General features: G+C 54.5%; 6 protein-coding genes across 6 annotated transcripts; 2 read left to right on the forward strand and 4 right to left on the reverse strand.

Annotated features, from left to right (window-relative positions):
* Positions 1-1,051: 1,051 nt before the first annotated feature.
* Positions 1,052-1,643, reverse strand: BU25DRAFT_353733 (uncharacterized protein; the record flags this gene model as incomplete). The annotated part of the gene is made up of 2 exons (XM_033703471.1): positions 1,052-1,480; positions 1,536-1,643. 2 exons carry the CDS (start codon positions 1,641-1,643, stop codon positions 1,052-1,054), a joined length of 537 nt encoding a protein of 178 aa, XP_033556010.1.
* Positions 1,644-1,999: 356 nt separating this feature from the next.
* Positions 2,000-4,032, reverse strand: BU25DRAFT_230994 (Indoleamine 2,3-dioxygenase). The gene has a single exon (XM_033701423.1). It carries the CDS (start codon positions 3,804-3,806, stop codon positions 2,355-2,357), a length of 1,452 nt encoding a protein of 483 aa, XP_033556011.1. The 5' UTR covers positions 3,807-4,032; the 3' UTR covers positions 2,000-2,354.
* A 934-nt stretch (positions 4,033-4,966) lies between these two features.
* Positions 4,967-9,879, reverse strand: BU25DRAFT_482286 (uncharacterized protein; the record flags this gene model as incomplete). The annotated part of the gene is made up of 4 exons (XM_033711129.1): positions 4,967-6,342; positions 6,393-9,492; positions 9,550-9,736; positions 9,789-9,879. The coding sequence occupies 4 exons, from the start codon at positions 9,877-9,879 to the stop codon at positions 5,224-5,226; spliced, it is 4,497 nt and encodes a 1,498-aa protein (XP_033556012.1). The 3' UTR covers positions 4,967-5,223.
* Positions 9,880-10,483: 604 nt separating this feature from the next.
* BU25DRAFT_231119 (uncharacterized protein) lies at positions 10,484-11,033 on the forward strand. Its single transcript, XM_033701424.1, has one exon. It carries the CDS (start codon positions 10,596-10,598, stop codon positions 10,905-10,907), a length of 312 nt encoding a protein of 103 aa, XP_033556013.1. The 5' UTR covers positions 10,484-10,595; the 3' UTR covers positions 10,908-11,033.
* Positions 10,839-13,529, forward strand: BU25DRAFT_495527 (Pex24p-domain-containing protein). Its single transcript, XM_033711861.1, has 4 exons — positions 10,839-11,374; positions 11,425-12,587; positions 12,962-12,975; positions 13,027-13,529. Exons 1-4 carry the CDS (start codon positions 11,160-11,162, stop codon positions 13,033-13,035), a joined length of 1,401 nt encoding a protein of 466 aa, XP_033556014.1. The 5' UTR covers positions 10,839-11,159; the 3' UTR covers positions 13,036-13,529.
* A 41-nt stretch (positions 13,530-13,570) lies between these two features.
* On the reverse strand, positions 13,571-15,164 carry BU25DRAFT_379015 (P-loop containing nucleoside triphosphate hydrolase protein). The gene is made up of 4 exons (XM_033704186.1): positions 15,051-15,164; positions 14,972-14,997; positions 14,909-14,918; positions 13,571-14,763 (listed from the first exon to the last, which is right to left on the reverse strand). Exons 1-4 carry the CDS (start codon positions 15,116-15,118, stop codon positions 13,599-13,601), a joined length of 1,269 nt encoding a protein of 422 aa, XP_033556015.1. The 5' UTR covers positions 15,119-15,164; the 3' UTR covers positions 13,571-13,598.
* Between the last annotated feature and the right edge of the window lie 17 nt (positions 15,165-15,181).

Below are 15,181 nucleotides of genomic sequence, written 5' to 3' on the forward strand. Positions count from 1 at the left end.
TCACTTCTAGACCTTAAACCGGCTCTGTTAGCCAAGTTTTTGCACTATGAAGCCACGCAAGCCCAACATCCAAGCTGCTGCGGTGGTGGAGGCGTGCGTCACACGCAAGAGTTGACGAACAGCGAGAGGCTCAGGTGCACATCTTGGAGGCGCGACAGGCACTCGGCAAGCGTGTGAAAGGTGCGACTCATGTTCTGCGCCACAGGACCATGCGTCGAGCAGCTTTGCATCATCGCGAACGGCTGTTGATGTCAAGCTGCTGTGGCAGATTTTTGCTAATTTGAGCGACGCATGTGGCTAGGTAAAGTTGTACCTGCGGCTGGTGAATGCCGGTGGCTTGCCGTGATACCCGTTTGTGTAACGCGCGGGGCCCCTCTGACTTCACCGTCTTTTACTTGCATATTTTGAAGGCCTATGAAGACCCGGGGCATTCCGCCAACGTGCAGTCAAGCTTTCACTCACCCGGGCGATGCTATCTGGAGGATCGTCTGAGCCAGCCATGCCATTTGCCCAGGCATTCTGTAGCGCTAGTTATTCAACATTGAGTTTATGCTGTGACGTACAAATTGTCTCACGGGTGCGAGTGAGTTGAACTTCGGGTTGTGTGCGATGTGTCTCTCTCAAGAAGACCCTTCCGACTTGCCCTCCAGGCCGTGCCAATCCATTCAAGTCTCCACCAAGGATGATGTTCGCGACCACGATACTCGTGCCTTTACAATACCGTATGAAGCTCTCTGTGTGCCTTTGTTGTGAATACGCCTGTATAACTATTGGCGACGTTCAGAGATGCACAGAAACACGACTCTACTCGTGCATGAAAAGTCAAGATCTGCCAGCCAAACGCCTAAGAAGACCACAGTACAGGATGGCAGAGCTCGTTCCAAGATGAGGAGACGGTAGGAAGGCTTCAAGTTGTCAGAGCAAGCAAAGGCGTTGTAGGGATGTTCATCGAATCATCGTTCATTCTAACCTCCACTCAATAGCATAGGAAAGGGTATATCATCCTGTCGTATCGATTCTCCACTCGTCAAACTCCTCCATCCACGATCCTCTACTGAGGAACCTGCTTCTGCAAATCTGCCTCAACCCCTCTCTGCCTCGCCTTCCCATCATCGTGCTGCCTCTGAGCCTCAGCCCTCTGCGCCTCATTCCCCGTCAACCCCGCAACCGCTCCACCGATGGTACCTCCAATGCGGTCTTGTACGCCCTTACCGAGATCTGACAGCTGGCCTTGCGCCTCCTGCTCCTTTCCTTCTTCATTCTGACGAACACCCTCCTGCTTGAGCCCTTCGGCGCCGACAAAGCCGCCAATGCTTTCCTTAAGCGCGCCGACGTTCTGGTTCCAGCTGCCGGCGCTGCGGTTCGGGTGGTCTTTTGCGATGCCGCCCGAGGCGGTGGTTGTGAAGGGGCCGGCCTTTGCGGTGGCGTGGGAGAGGTCCTTTTCGACGGCGGCTTCGGTCTTGCGGTTCTCGCCCTGAGCCTGGGAAGTGTTTAACTGGAGTGTATGCGAGAAGTAGGCGGAGGACTGAACATACCTTATCAGCGGTGCTGCCGGTCAGCGACCCGAGAGCGCCCTGAACGGCGCCGGTGGCCTGGTCGAGGTAGCTCTGAGCAGTGGAAGTCTGGTCCTTGTTGGTCGACATGCTGGATGATGTGTGTTTGGTTTAGCAAAAAAAAAAAATTTGTTTAAGTCTTGGGTAGAGTATGGCTTGTAGAGATGTATGCAGGATCATCAAGGCGCGAGGCGCTACGGTTTATATCCTCTATTACGTCCCCTCGACTTGCGCCAGCTTGCGCGATCGCGACATGTGAACAGCCCTGATGACGTCACTCCCCTCTCTTGTCGTCGGGCATCCGCGAGAACATTCGCGATCTGGGCCACCAGCGCAGCCCTACACACGGACACGCAACGCACAACGTCCAAGTTGGATCTTGGAGATCTGACAATCTGACGGAGGTGGCGCCGTCAAATGAGCTTGTTTCTGGCTTCACATCCACGATTAGCGGCTGTTGCCGTGCATTGGTCCACAAGGAAGGGTCATCTGCTGGGAGCACGTCTGCGGTGCTGCAATAGATCTCGGAAAAATGTTGAATATGTGTCTCAAAGACACTGAACGTGGTCTGTATATTGCTTTTGTGTGATATCAAGTATAGCTTCGCAGATGTGAAGGAGTGTGCCTCAACATAAGGAAATCACCTAAACTAATGAAAATGCCCTAGAAGCCAGCCCGTACAGTAACGTCTGCGGGCACACAGACGTCTGCAGGCGTGCAACTTCGCGAGGTTAAAACCTCTTTCATGTGAGAGAATCCATGAGCTACTCTCGAGCGAGCGGGACTGCAGCAGTTTGTCGCTTACCAGTGGCAGATACCACCCTCGCTGTCGTCGACGCTCCAGGTACCTGCAAGGCCGACGACTTCAACAGCTCCGTCGAAACCTTCCTTGACCTTGCCGAGCCTTGCGATGCCTGCATCACCTGGGCCGTTACCGAGCAGACGGCGTGCCCAGGCATCGATGGCAGGCTCGCCAGTCTCGTCGCGAGCTTGTTTGAGAAAGGGGATGAGAGCTGTGCCACCAGTACCCCTGAGCGCCTTGCTACCGCTGCGCTGTACGGTATTTGCCAGGTTGACAGGCTGAGGCTGGTTCATGGCCTGTTTTGGCGCTGCGTTCTTGTTCTCGCGAGACTTGATGATGATGTAGCGGGACACAAGCTGTATATGCTTGTCGCGGAGCGTTCGCAGCATAGCCAAGCAGGCATCGAATGCTGTGGTCAGAGCACGGTTGCTACGGTTCGATTCGACAAACGCCCGAATGTTGGCTACACGCTCAACAGCCTCGAGGAACCTGCGGTGCGGTCCGGGCATGTAGTTACGCATTTCCGTGATGAAGTTGTTGTTTGGTGCACCGACAGCTCCACCAGCAGACTCTGGGCCGTCCGTTGACTTCTTGCCAGTTGGGCGGTGCTCGACACCAAGAACGATGTCGAAGAATTGGATGACCGAACTTTGTGCGTTACTGCCACCGCCTAGTTGGACGTAAGGTTGCTGTCCGGTTCCATCGTCGAACTTGACTCCATTAGGTAAACCAGCATCCGCCATATTCTTGCTGCCTGCGAGGAAAGGCCGGATACGGTGATAGAAGACGTGCGGGTCGCAGCTTTCGTACATGCGTTCCAACAAAACGCCAATCTCGTCGAGTCTTTCAGCGAACGTGCGAAGACACTCGGCAACTGTGGCCATGTCGTTGCGCCTAACAGCTGCGATGGCTTCGATCATCATGGGAATGATGGGTCCTGCACGTGCTTCAATCGCTACCGAAACAAGGTAGAACCACGACTCGTCCAGCGAGCCAGTGAAGGTCATTTGCGTCGCTAGGTTGTCCAGGGTGTCCGCTGGCTCGTTACTGAACAGCGGGCGCCAGTTCCATAAGCAGACACCAGCATAGGTGGCTACGGTTGGCATCTCGAGGTGTCGGCATGTCTCCAGAAAGGGGATCGAAACGGATGGTGGTACAACATCGGCAGGCCTGTCACCTCCCCAGACATATGCGTGAGCGAAGAATCCAAGAATAGAGTATGCTCGCTGCCATTCGGGTTGTGTGAGGAGGAGATCGGTAGACAGCACAGGTAGAGCATCGATTATTCGTCGTAGTCGCTTAGTAAGAATCAGACCCTGGAAGTTGCGTACGACGGTTTCCCATGGCTGGTAGTATGGATCAGGAAGAACGTCGAGTGGAATATCCGAAGGCAAAAAGCCGTTCTGTGAGGAGACATCGTAGTCGCTTAACCGGGGTAGTGGCGGAAGCATTGTCGAGAGGAAAGCGTGTGGCAATGGAATTGAGGTGAGGTGCGATATTTGAGGAAAGAATATACGGATCCGGGCGGGTACCCTGATGTAGCGCCCGCTGCTTTGCTAAGCAGCTGCGGTTTCTAGCTCAAGGTTGAGTCGCGTGATAGTGCAGGTCAACTCCGGTGAGCTTTTCGAGAAGGGCAGCCCTTGGCCACGCGGTGGGTTCCGAATATGATCAGTGAAGGTCGAAATATATATCCGCAAAAAGGACCGAAGGGATTGCTGCAGGAAGACCGGGTCGTCCTGATTATATTGCGCGGGAGAAAGGAAAGTGCTGAGGTGTGGGGAACTACTGAAGCGGAGCGGACGGTACCACGGTTTTAGGTGTATTCTTAGTTCGCTTCTAGTAGGAAAGACCGGAGGCGACAAGTAATCGAGCAGTTACGAACGACCTAAAACTTACAAGTGGATGAAACTGGAAGGCAAAAGAAACACGTGCAAGAAGGCGTTGCACACTCACTCTTACAGGTCCGCGGCCGATGAAAACCCTTCACTTTGTCAATCGGGCAATCAGCCGATAGTTAGAAGGTTGCGAAGGCGTCAGAGATCACTCGATTTGTTATTACCAGAATGTCCGAAATCTAGAGCAGCATTAGCAATCCTGTTACCTAGCGGGAACCAGACAGTCTGTGATTCCAACGTATACAAGTGGAGACCGATGGGCCTTCGGCGAGACATTGCGCTAGCCGCATTATCCTTGCATAGGGCTCCCGCGTGCAGGGTCCAGCGCTGCGAAGTCGCATGCTTGGCGTGGACAGTGTTGAGAGTTACAGATGCCAAACGCGGCGCCCAACAGATGGTATAAGGTTTGTCTAACCCTTGAGAGCAGGCACAAGATGGTGTTCTCAATACCAAGATTAGTTTGCAGGGATCTGTGAGAAAGGATAAGCTTCTGAGAGGCAGGAATCTCCCACCACCCAAGTCATTTGTCGGTGCGCTAGAACACCACACTAATCTTTCAGGGCTGCAGATCAGGTACACATGCACTGCAGGTCAAGAATGTGAACGGAGAGACACGCGAGCAACATGTCGCAGTGTAATATCCTTTGTAAATTCCCTTGAGCCGTCAACACTTCACTATACCTGCCTATCCAATAGCCATCGATCGTCGATCCACACATGAAGATAAAGCCACAGCTTTTCTGGGTATAAACATCTACAACGAATGCATGCGAAGGGAAGACACACAACAAGCTCCGCAATGCGCAGAGCTCACCCGTCCACTTCAACCTCAAAACCGGTATTAAATAGTTGTAAGTCCTCATGATATGCTGACATAGCTGGCTGGTGCCATAAGTTTGTAGCACTGATCCGAATTCATAACGGCTAGCGCGTTTTCTGCTTGGCGATTGTTAGTATACTAATCAACAGGTGTTCACAGATGCCAACTTACAAGACTGGCGATGGCCGCCGCTGAGGCAAGATCAGGCTTGCCAGATACGCTACGCTGGGCAACCCGCGGTAGACTGCTCGGAGCGTTGGCTGGGGCCCCATTTGCCGCTCGCTTGACCCCCGTTCCTCCGGGGCCGGGTGGGCCACTGACCGTTGAGTGGCGTCGAGGCACGCTGGGCTTCACTGGGGAACTACTTGGCACGCGTTGATTGCTGTTGACTGCGGCGCCGTTCTTGATGCTTGTCGCAGGAGGCTCCGGGAGGGGTCGTACGCGGGCCTGCGGAGTTTGAGCAACCGGTGCTCGTTTAACAGGAGATGCGGTGCCCGCAGCGGTGTTAACGACAGGTCGTCGTCCAGCGTTTCTTCGAGCTCCAGTAATAAACTCGTGCTGCATCGCCTCATCTGGCCGCATGCGGCGCTCAGGATCCCAGCGAAGACAGCGTGCGATAAAGTCTAGGAAAGCTTCATCGTCGCACTTGAGAGCTTGCTGCAAGGTCTTCGAGCTCGGCCTACGGCGGCGTCCCTTTGTAGAGACGGTAACTCTCGGTTTCCCTAGAGAGTCAAAGAAGAGCTTCTTTCTACTGCTCTTCTCAATGAGGTGCTTTTCTGGAGGTCCGAAGATTTCCATGATACAAGCAAGCTGCTCTTGCTCGTTCTCACCTGGGAAAATGGGGTAGCCTGTAAGAAGCTCAGCGAGAATACAGCCCAGACTCCACATATCGATCGGCAAGCCATAGCTCATGCCCAAGATGACTTCCGGTGATCGGTAGAAACGCGATTGGATGTATGTGTAGACCTTCTCGTTCTCGAAACAACTGGACCCGAAATCGATGACCTTGATCTCTGAGTGTAGTGGATGTGCGAGCAGGATGTTCTCCGGCTTCAGATCGCAGTGAATCACCCGTTGGGTCTTCAAAAGAACCAGTGAACTAAGTATCTGCTTGCAGAAGCGACGGATCAGACGTGTCGAGAAGCCCTTGAACTCGTGGGCTTTAATGAACTCGTATAAGTTCATGCCGAGTAGCTCAGTAGATATGCAAAGATGCCCACGAAAGTAGAAGCTCTGCGTGAAGTTGATCATGCTGTGCTTGTTGTCGGGATCCTGGAAACAACATTAGCAAAGTGAGAAGTGATGCTCTGGGATCGACCTACCCATTCACGCAATTTCTGCAAGATATTGACCTCGATCAAAGCCTGTTGGTGGAACCGCTTCTTGTTGCGGATGATCTTGATAGCCACAAGCCCTCCTGTCTTGTGGTCCACACAGCGCACGACCTGTCCAAAGCTGCCCTTGCCGAGAAGGTCAACGACCTCATATCGGTATGCGAGATGGTCGCCAAAGACTATGTTATAATCGCCCCGATCGTCGTCGTACCCGAAGTTCGCGGTCTGTGCATTGAGGTCACCAACATGCTTCTTGGCATTTTTGGTGCCGCAGAAGTAGATCTCCTTGTAGTCGATGATCTCGCCTCTTTCGAAGATGTTCAGATTGACCATCTGCAAAGCTTGCGCTGCCGTGACACGTTCCTGAGGCGCAGCACGCTTGCGAAGTGCATCGACATCACGCGCCGCATGCTCGAAGTCCTTACGTTTGGAGGCAAGCTTCTTCATCTCCTCATCTGCCATTAGATCGTCTCTGTCGAGATTCGGATCCAGGTTCCGAGCTCTGAGCACATTAGAAGAACTCTTGGAACCAAGCATTCTTTGCATGGACGGTAGGATTGAGGAGCTTGGTTTCGCAGTAGGCTGACCTGCCGGTTGTGCGTTGTACCCTGACGCTGTTCGCGCAGGAGCAGTTCTCGTGTCTTTGCGTGCTGCTGTCGCATCAGAATCATTTTCACTTGTGATCGTGGCTGTAGACGGTTTTCGTCGACCAAAGTCAAGTGACGGCCGCATGCGATTCGTGTTCGTGTCAGGAGTAGGGCTCGTATTGATAGTACCACTCCATGTAGCTGAGGCTGGTAGACGGGGAGGTGGCATGTCCCCGTGTTTTGGTGGTTGTGGAGCAGGTGGGTCTGCTTGTTGAGTGCCCTTCCGCGTTTGCTGGTTCTGTGAGGGGTGAGGCGCGGCTTTGGAACCGCTTCGCCGCCAACCACCCAAACTCAACTTTCGCCTCAGTGACGTGCCTGATGGAGTCTCTGGCTCAGTCAACGTGGAAGATTGTGTGCCATCCGTCGTGTTACTCTTCTTGAGCGGGCGCGAACCAGCAGCTGTCATGTTTTGCAACTCAACATCCTTCTCGTTGGACTGAAACTCGCCGCTTGGGCGCGACTGCAAGTGGGTAAATTCACCACTACCCTTCGGCAAGGAATTAGATGAGAACGGAGTCATTGCTTGTCGTCCGGGATCGAGGGTTGAGATTGGCATTACGGACAGCCCGCTGTGCGAGTTGTCCTTTGCGACTTGACCACCTCGAAGGTTTATGGCGGAGCTGCTGCTGCGGATGTGCTTGCCAAAATCGTATCCATTGTAGCCGCTGCCTGAGAAGAAGCTTGTCTTCGACGCTGTCATGGGCGTGCTAGGTGTTTTGTTGGCCGCTCGCTTTGGTGGTGGGGTAACGTTGCGCTTGTCAACTTCATCAGACGGCGCTGGGAACGAAGAGATACGGTTGCTGACGGGCGTATCGAGAGGCAGTAGATTCAGCGGTGGTAGTCGGATAGGCTGCAGGTCCTTCTTGCTCGAATGCTGCATTGTAGGTGTCCGGTCAGCCTCAGCAGTGGCTCCCACTGTGAGTCCTCGTCTGTGCCTGATGGAGCCTGCGCTAGAGTTCGGATGCGACGTTTCGTTGTTTGTACGCTCATTGCCCCGGCTTCCGTACAGGTTCTGATTCGCTGCTGACGGCGTGCTCGGCTTCGCTTCTGCAGTGGAGAACGAGAATGTCTGACGTTCAGGGTCTTTTGGTGATTCATAAGCCTTGGGAATGGCCGGTACGGGCGGCACATCTTCTGTTTCCCCGCCAGCCGAGCTGTGAACGTTTCGTGGCTTCGCTGTGGGTAATCTGGAGCTTTGCAGAGTAGGGTTAGTACGCAGTGGTATTGAAGAACCGCCAACTTTCAAAGAATTGATGCTGGATGTTGAGGACAAAGAGATGCCTGAAGCGTACGATTTGCGGTTCTGCTCTGGCGTGGCACGCGCAGAGGAAGGTGTTTCGCTCTTCCTGATCGATATAGCCGGAGATTGGCTGAATGCTTGGTCGTCGAAGGTGAAATCGCCCTGTGGCGTAGGAGGGCCAACTGGTCCACCTGGGACTGGCATATTCGGATTCATCGAGAGCCGCTTCAACCTTCGTGCATCGGTTGGACTGATAGTCCTCGCTCCCAGACCGAAATGGTGGGGCACGGTAGACTGCCGTTTGCTAGCGGACGAGGAAGGAGTGTGTTCACGCTGAGTCTGAGCAGGTGATTTGCCCGGCGATCGACCGCTGGCTCCAGGCATGGCCCCTTGATCTGGTGTCAGCGAGTGGGCAGACAGATGCTGGCCGGATGTTTGTCTCGAGGGTGGCTGGAGCGACTTCGCCTTCGCAGTTCGTGTAGCACTCGGTAGTCGTTGTGTAGCGTTCGATGGATTTGGGTTCGCAGCCACCGTCTCTCGTCGATTGCCCTTGCTCTTAGATGGCGAACGACCAATCCCGTTCTGCTCGATACTACCGCTCGCCAACCGTGGCATCTCGTTGCGCTCGTTGCGCCCTTCAAGGGAGCCCATGGGCAGCATACCGGGACCCACACTCTTTCGTGGTGCACGTGCTGCGGGGTTCGGTGGTGCTTGTGCGGGGAATTGGCTCTGCCGCCTCGTTCGAATGGCCATGTTGGTGGTGGGAGGTGGCATTGACGTATTGTCAGTGAACATAGGGCTGCCGGACGCGGGCGGCCTGGAGGGGTTCGTTGTGCCTGGCTTGCGGCTGTTTGACTGGCTGAAGCGGCGCATAAACGAGTTGCTGCGTGATGGTCGTGTGTCGCCCTGGCCAGCAGTGAATGGCTGCATGTTCGAGGTGCTGCTGCTGCTAGGCGGTGCGGTGCTCTTGAAGCTGCCAGGCGCAGGGAAGTCGCTTAGCTCCGGCTCATATGCCAGGCTGTTGGCGAAGTCGTCGAAGTTGACTGTGGGAAGGAAGTCGTACGAGCCGCTCGTGTCGGTGGGGTCGTGAGCGGCGTCTTGCTGCTGGGCGAAGCTGAAGCGTGGCTCGGGCTTCGACGTGGGCTCATTTCTCGTACCGGGCAGGTACGAACGGTTGTCGAGGGAAGCTCCGCTGGCAACCCTATGCACGGTCAGCACCTTCCGTCCAATGCACTGCCCGTCAGCAAGACCACCATACCTGTGCTTCGAGAAGTCCTGTGGAGGCCCACGGGGACCCAGCGGCACTTTCGCTGTCCTCCTCTGTGAGCCTAGCGGTCTAGTATCAGGCGGCGCTGGGCGTGCAGCAGAGATGGCATTAGAAGCGCTCGTCTTGCGCAGGCGGCTGCCATTATCGCCAGTCTTCTGGAACTTGCGCACGCGGTCGTCTAGCACTATTAGTACAATTGCTCACGGGGCAGCACAGTAGCGCTGTGGTACCTGTCGAGCCGCTCGAGTCCTCGGACACGTTCGAGCCTAGGTTGTGGGCGTCCATGACGGTCCCACCTGTTCGCACAGGCTGCGCAGACATTGTCAACACCACGCAGCTACCCGAACACAGCCCGGAGCCAGTACCAACACCGTGTCCCGCCCTGCACTATCAGTGGACCCCTCTATTTGCGCGAGACGGGTCTCCAAGCGTCGCGCTTGGGGAGCGGCTCAGGCTATGCGGACATCTCGAATGTATCGTTCGGCAGTGAAGACGGGTCGTGGTGGGCAAGGAGCGTCCTGGGTATGTCTCCCCTGCACAGTCGTAGAGTGGCAGACGGGTGTGCACTGCAAGAGAGCGAGTCGTTCTGCAAAAGGAGAGCGCGTTGCTAAGCGGTGCTTGTCTATCAAAGTCACTAACACAGTGCAGACGAGTTGACAGCCACTAACGCCACCCCTGTCCGCTGTGCCCAAGGTGCCCTGTGATTCGGCGAGATGAGGCCAGGACACCATCAAAACACTGCCCTCACCCGGGAAACGAGCGCATTGTCCACGTCCTGCATTTCTGCATTCTGCGTGCGTTGGCTGCCGCATGTGGCCATCGTGCTCATTGCCGAGCCTGGAGGAGCTCAAAGCAGGTATCAATGATGGTCTGCTTGCAGTACTACAGTCCTGCTGGTCTAGAAGCCAAGGCTACCGCACAACGGCAAGACACACTCAACCCTAATTGATCCCAGCGGTAGCACAGCACTGAGCATGTGCACAGCATCTTGAACCCTGATCGACGCTGCTGTTTGTTTTCATCGGTTTTCCCTGTCGATGCTGGGCAGGTTGGGCATCATCAACGCGTGGCTGGAGAGCAGGCTGGTGCTCAACAGCGGTGGCCTTTGTAGCTCACCATCGCATGCACTCGGTTCTGAATGCAAAATGCAAATGGAGACATATCGCGATGCTCTGCTTCCGTGTGTCACCCGCAAAGGCAGGGGTCCTCGCGTGGCTGCCGAACGCCATTGCCAAGGCCATGCTTGTTCACATGCAACTGCGTCATCCATAGTCGGTCCTGAACACTGCACCCCAAAAGACCTTGTCGACTTGCAGAACGAACAGAGAGCTGGAACATCAGAGTCGTGAAACTTGGGTGGAAAAGCGGCATCCGTCTAAGACCACAATAACATTCCAGCCAAATGAGCGCCCGCACCTTCTTTGGATGAACGAGGCAGTGCGCCTTTCTCCTTAAGACCAGAGTTTGGTCAACTACTCGGAATCTCCACGCAATTACGCCCACGTCGATCGGGTGTTTGCATCGTTGCAGCAAACTGTATTGCTCTCCCGTGCTTGAAGCAAAAGTCAAGGCTGCAGCCGAGAAACGACACGACCGCGATCATGAGCAACGACAACTCCAGTTCGTTTGCGAACAGCAACTCCTCAATACCAGTAGTCCAGATTCATCCCGCAGATACTCCAGGATCACGGATGCCAAATCCAGAACATGGCTCACATCGACTTTCCGCTAGCAAGCTCAAAGACAAGCTTGAATCGCTGGGGGACAGCATGAATCGTGAATCAACGAGTAGGATGGGCGACAGAATGATTAATCTGTAAGTTCTTGAACCGACATCGTTCAGGGCCTCCTTGCTCACAGCTATAGTTTGCTCGCACAAGTTCTGCCTAATGAGGACCTGTCTGCGACCTCCCCTCCAGATGGCAACTTCGACACGAGCCCTCAGGTCAAAGACCGTCGATCACACACCTACGTCGAGCGCCCAAACTTCAGCATCCCAACAATGTCCTCCAACTTCCGGCGCTTCAATTCTCGTATTGGCGTAGCATTTGTCTTCCAAAATCGGCTCATCCGTCTGTTTACCTGGAGACAGCCAACCCAGACACTGTCGTTCTTACTCATGTACACATTCATATGCATCGACCCTTATCTACTGCCCGTCCTACCTCTGGCAAGCTGCCTATTCTTCATCATGGTACCTGCTTACCTGGCCCGGCATCCACCACCACCGACATCCTTCCCAACGGACCTCTACCCTCTCGGCGGGCCTCCGCTCGCAGACGCACCCACCATAAAGCCGGCACCAGAGTTCAGCAAAGATTTCTTCCGCAACATGCGCGATCTACAGAACTGCATGGAAGACTTCTCGCGCGGCCACGACGCCGTCCTACAATTCCTCACACCACTCACAAACTTCTCAAACGAGAACCTCAGCTCGCTACTCTACATCGCGCTCCTCCTGATATCCTGCGCACTGTTCCTGATATCGCACCTCCTACCCTGGCGCTTCATCTTCCTAGTCCTCGGCTACGGCGGCGTCGCCATGGGCCACCCCGCCGTGCAAGACCTGCTCGCCACGCCCGAAAACGAACAACTGATCGCCGAGGCCGAGAATGAAGGCCGCTCGTTCCTCCTCTCAGCAAGCAAGAAAGACATCGAGCTGCAAACCAGCCAAGAAGCGCGCGAAGTCGAGATCTTCGAACTCCAGCACCGCGCCCTGCACGATAAAGCAGGCGAATACGAACCCTTCATCTTCTCACACTCACCGTACTCGCCGCTCTCACCAGCCAGGATCAGCGGAGATAGACCGAGGGGATGCGCTTTCTTCGAGGATGTCCTACCACCACGCGGCTGGCGCTGGAGCGACAAGAAATGGACACTCGACCTCTTGAGCCGCGAGTGGGTCGAAGACCGTTGTGTAACGGGCGTAGAAGTCGAAATTGAGGGCGAGCGGTGGGTCACGGACCTACACTACGAGGTCTTGGAGGAAGGAGAGAAGTCGAAAGGGCACGAGATGAAGAAGGGCAAGAGTAAGGATGTTTGTGATCAGGAGAGAGAGGTGCTGAGGCGGGCGTGGGAGAGCGGAAGACCATCCAGGAAGGGAGAATGGAGGAGGCGGAGGTGGATTAGGATGGTGGAGAGGGTGGGCAGCGGTGGGGTGGGGACAGTTTGACTTTGCAATACGATCCTTGCATGGTTTTAATGAGGGATACACCGCGGGTGACTCCACAATTCCAAAGCAACCGTAACTGCATCTATCCTCTGCCCTCAAGACACAATCAATAAATGGGTATATTTACGATACTTTACATTTCATTTTCATCAAAGTCACGTGACAGGTCTTGTGGTGTAAGTTCCAACCAACCAACAACCCATCACGTTTCAACATCTAACAACCATCCAGCTAGTGGTATGATTGTAAGTTCACTCAGCAATTCACTTCTGAGATCTCCTCCTAACATACAACAGCTCGCTTAGGGTACCTAAGTAAACGTGCGAGAGGCCCCGCGTTCGAGTCGCGGCAAGACCCCTTTTTTGCTCTTGCGAAGGTCATGGCATCGACGGGACAGATGCGCCTTTGTGTGGGATATGGCTTTCTTTTTGAACTTCCTGGATCATTCTAGGACGTCGCAATTGTTTGCTGGTTGGGCTGGCTTGTAAGGTGTGGGTTTTTGCTGCGGGTTGTCCGTTGAATATGCTCTAAGAGATTTGTGCGCAAGTACAACATGCTCAGACCGTTTCGAATGGTGTCAAAATCCCTGGAGAGACTCGAGCCCAGCCTCTGCAATGTGTCTGCAATGGCGGTCCGAGACGTTATTGATGTTGTGCGAGTTTTTCAAAGATTTTGGTCTTGTTGTTTGGGACACGAAATGTTCGAGTACGAGTGTACACGCAACACAACATAAGACTGCTGAGAGCGATAGCTCATGGAGCCCGGTGCACACGGCATCATGCACTCTTTTCAAATCGATAGGTCCACAAAGAGTTGATGACATGATGTGGTTGTTCATTGACCATAGACATCCTCCATACTGCTTGTTCTACGCCCTCCCGACCTTGAAGCTCAGGATATCGTTCTTTCCCACGCTCACAACATCGTCCTCACCCACCCTTCTCGCGCCCTCAGTCTCGACATACGCCAACGGCGCATCGCCCATGACCTTCCTGTACACGTCGCCAACCGTACTCCCCTTCTTGACCAGCACGCAATCCCTGAACACCGCCGTGCTCGCCGCCGACCCCGAGGAATAGCTCTGGATATTCCTGACCGGGAACACAGGTACGAGACCCAGTAGCTCAGCAGCGCGAGACAGAACCTGCACGACGCCCGTGCTGCCAAAGCGGTATAGAACCATATCCTTCAGGTTCTCAATCCGCTGCTTGAGTTTATCGTCGAGTTCCTTCAGACCGCCACCTGTAGGATCGCCCATCTCAATCAAATCGTCTCTTGTATCCACAAACTCACTCCCCTCCACATACTTGACAAACCCCTGTTTCGCCAACTTCCTTAAAAACACCTCGCTAATCGCACTGCACAGTACAATACTCTTCGGATCCGCGCTTTTCGCAATCTTCGCAATATTCTTATCCGCATCCGGGTGGTCGATCTTATTCAGCGCAATCACCGTAGGGAACTTCTCGTCCGTGAAAGCGTTGACAACGCGCTCTATTGTCTCGTCGTCCCAGTGCTCGAGCGGAACTTTCGTTGTGCCGCTTAGCAGGCCGAGTTTGTCCAGACAGCGCGCTACGACTGCGCTGGTGGAGCCGTAGCCTGAGAACTGGTTTTGTAGGGTCTCGATGGGTGTTGCCTTTACGGCGATGTGACGACGCTTGATGCTGCCCCATTTCTCCATCAAGTTGCCTTGGATCCAGCGAACGATTTCGCTGCGCAGCCATACGATGTCTTGACTGGGGTCGTAACCTCGTGTGGCTTTGCCTTCTGCGTCTGTGGTTCCGGATACATCGACGACGTGTACAAGGGCATCGGCGTGGCGCAGATCGTCGAGGAAGCGGTTTCCTAGGCCCTTGCCCATGTGCGCACCAGGTACGAGACCGGCGACATCGAGGAGTTCGATCGGTACAGAGCGGCGGCCATCTATACATGCGCCATAGTTGGGTTTACAGCGGTCGGCGAGACCGAGACGTGCGCAAGGGCACTCTATTTGGAGGTAGCCGATGGCTCGTTGTGGGTCGATCGTTGTGAAGCTAGGCGATTGTCAGGGCGCGGTCTCTCCAAGGTCGAAATGCGAATGCTGCAGGTAGTGGAGGCGCGCGCAAGCAGTGAATTTGATCTAGAGGCAGATATGCGCCTGGTGGTTCAAGAAGAGGTGTGGTTAAGGTGAGCACTTACGGGAAGTTTCCTGCACTTCGATCAGCCTACGAGCTCTTTACACCAAATAAACGTTGTACGGACCGACTTTTGAGGTTGCGTCTGTCAAGCTGTGACCGATACTTAGACATGCGATCCATGGTGGGGGAGGGGCAATGCGCACCTGTTCAGTGTTGTCGATTTTCCAGACGAGGGTTTGCCTACCAGGCCAATCAAAGGATCGCGAGGCATGACTATTCGTATCTGTAGAGAGAATGTGCGTGAAAGAAGAATGTGGAGTCGCGCGAGAAGAGC

This window comes from Macroventuria anomochaeta (assembly GCF_010093625.1).
Source record: "Macroventuria anomochaeta strain CBS 525.71 unplaced genomic scaffold BU25scaffold_51, whole genome shotgun sequence".
NCBI lineage: Eukaryota > Fungi > Ascomycota > Dothideomycetes > Pleosporales > Didymellaceae > Macroventuria > Macroventuria anomochaeta.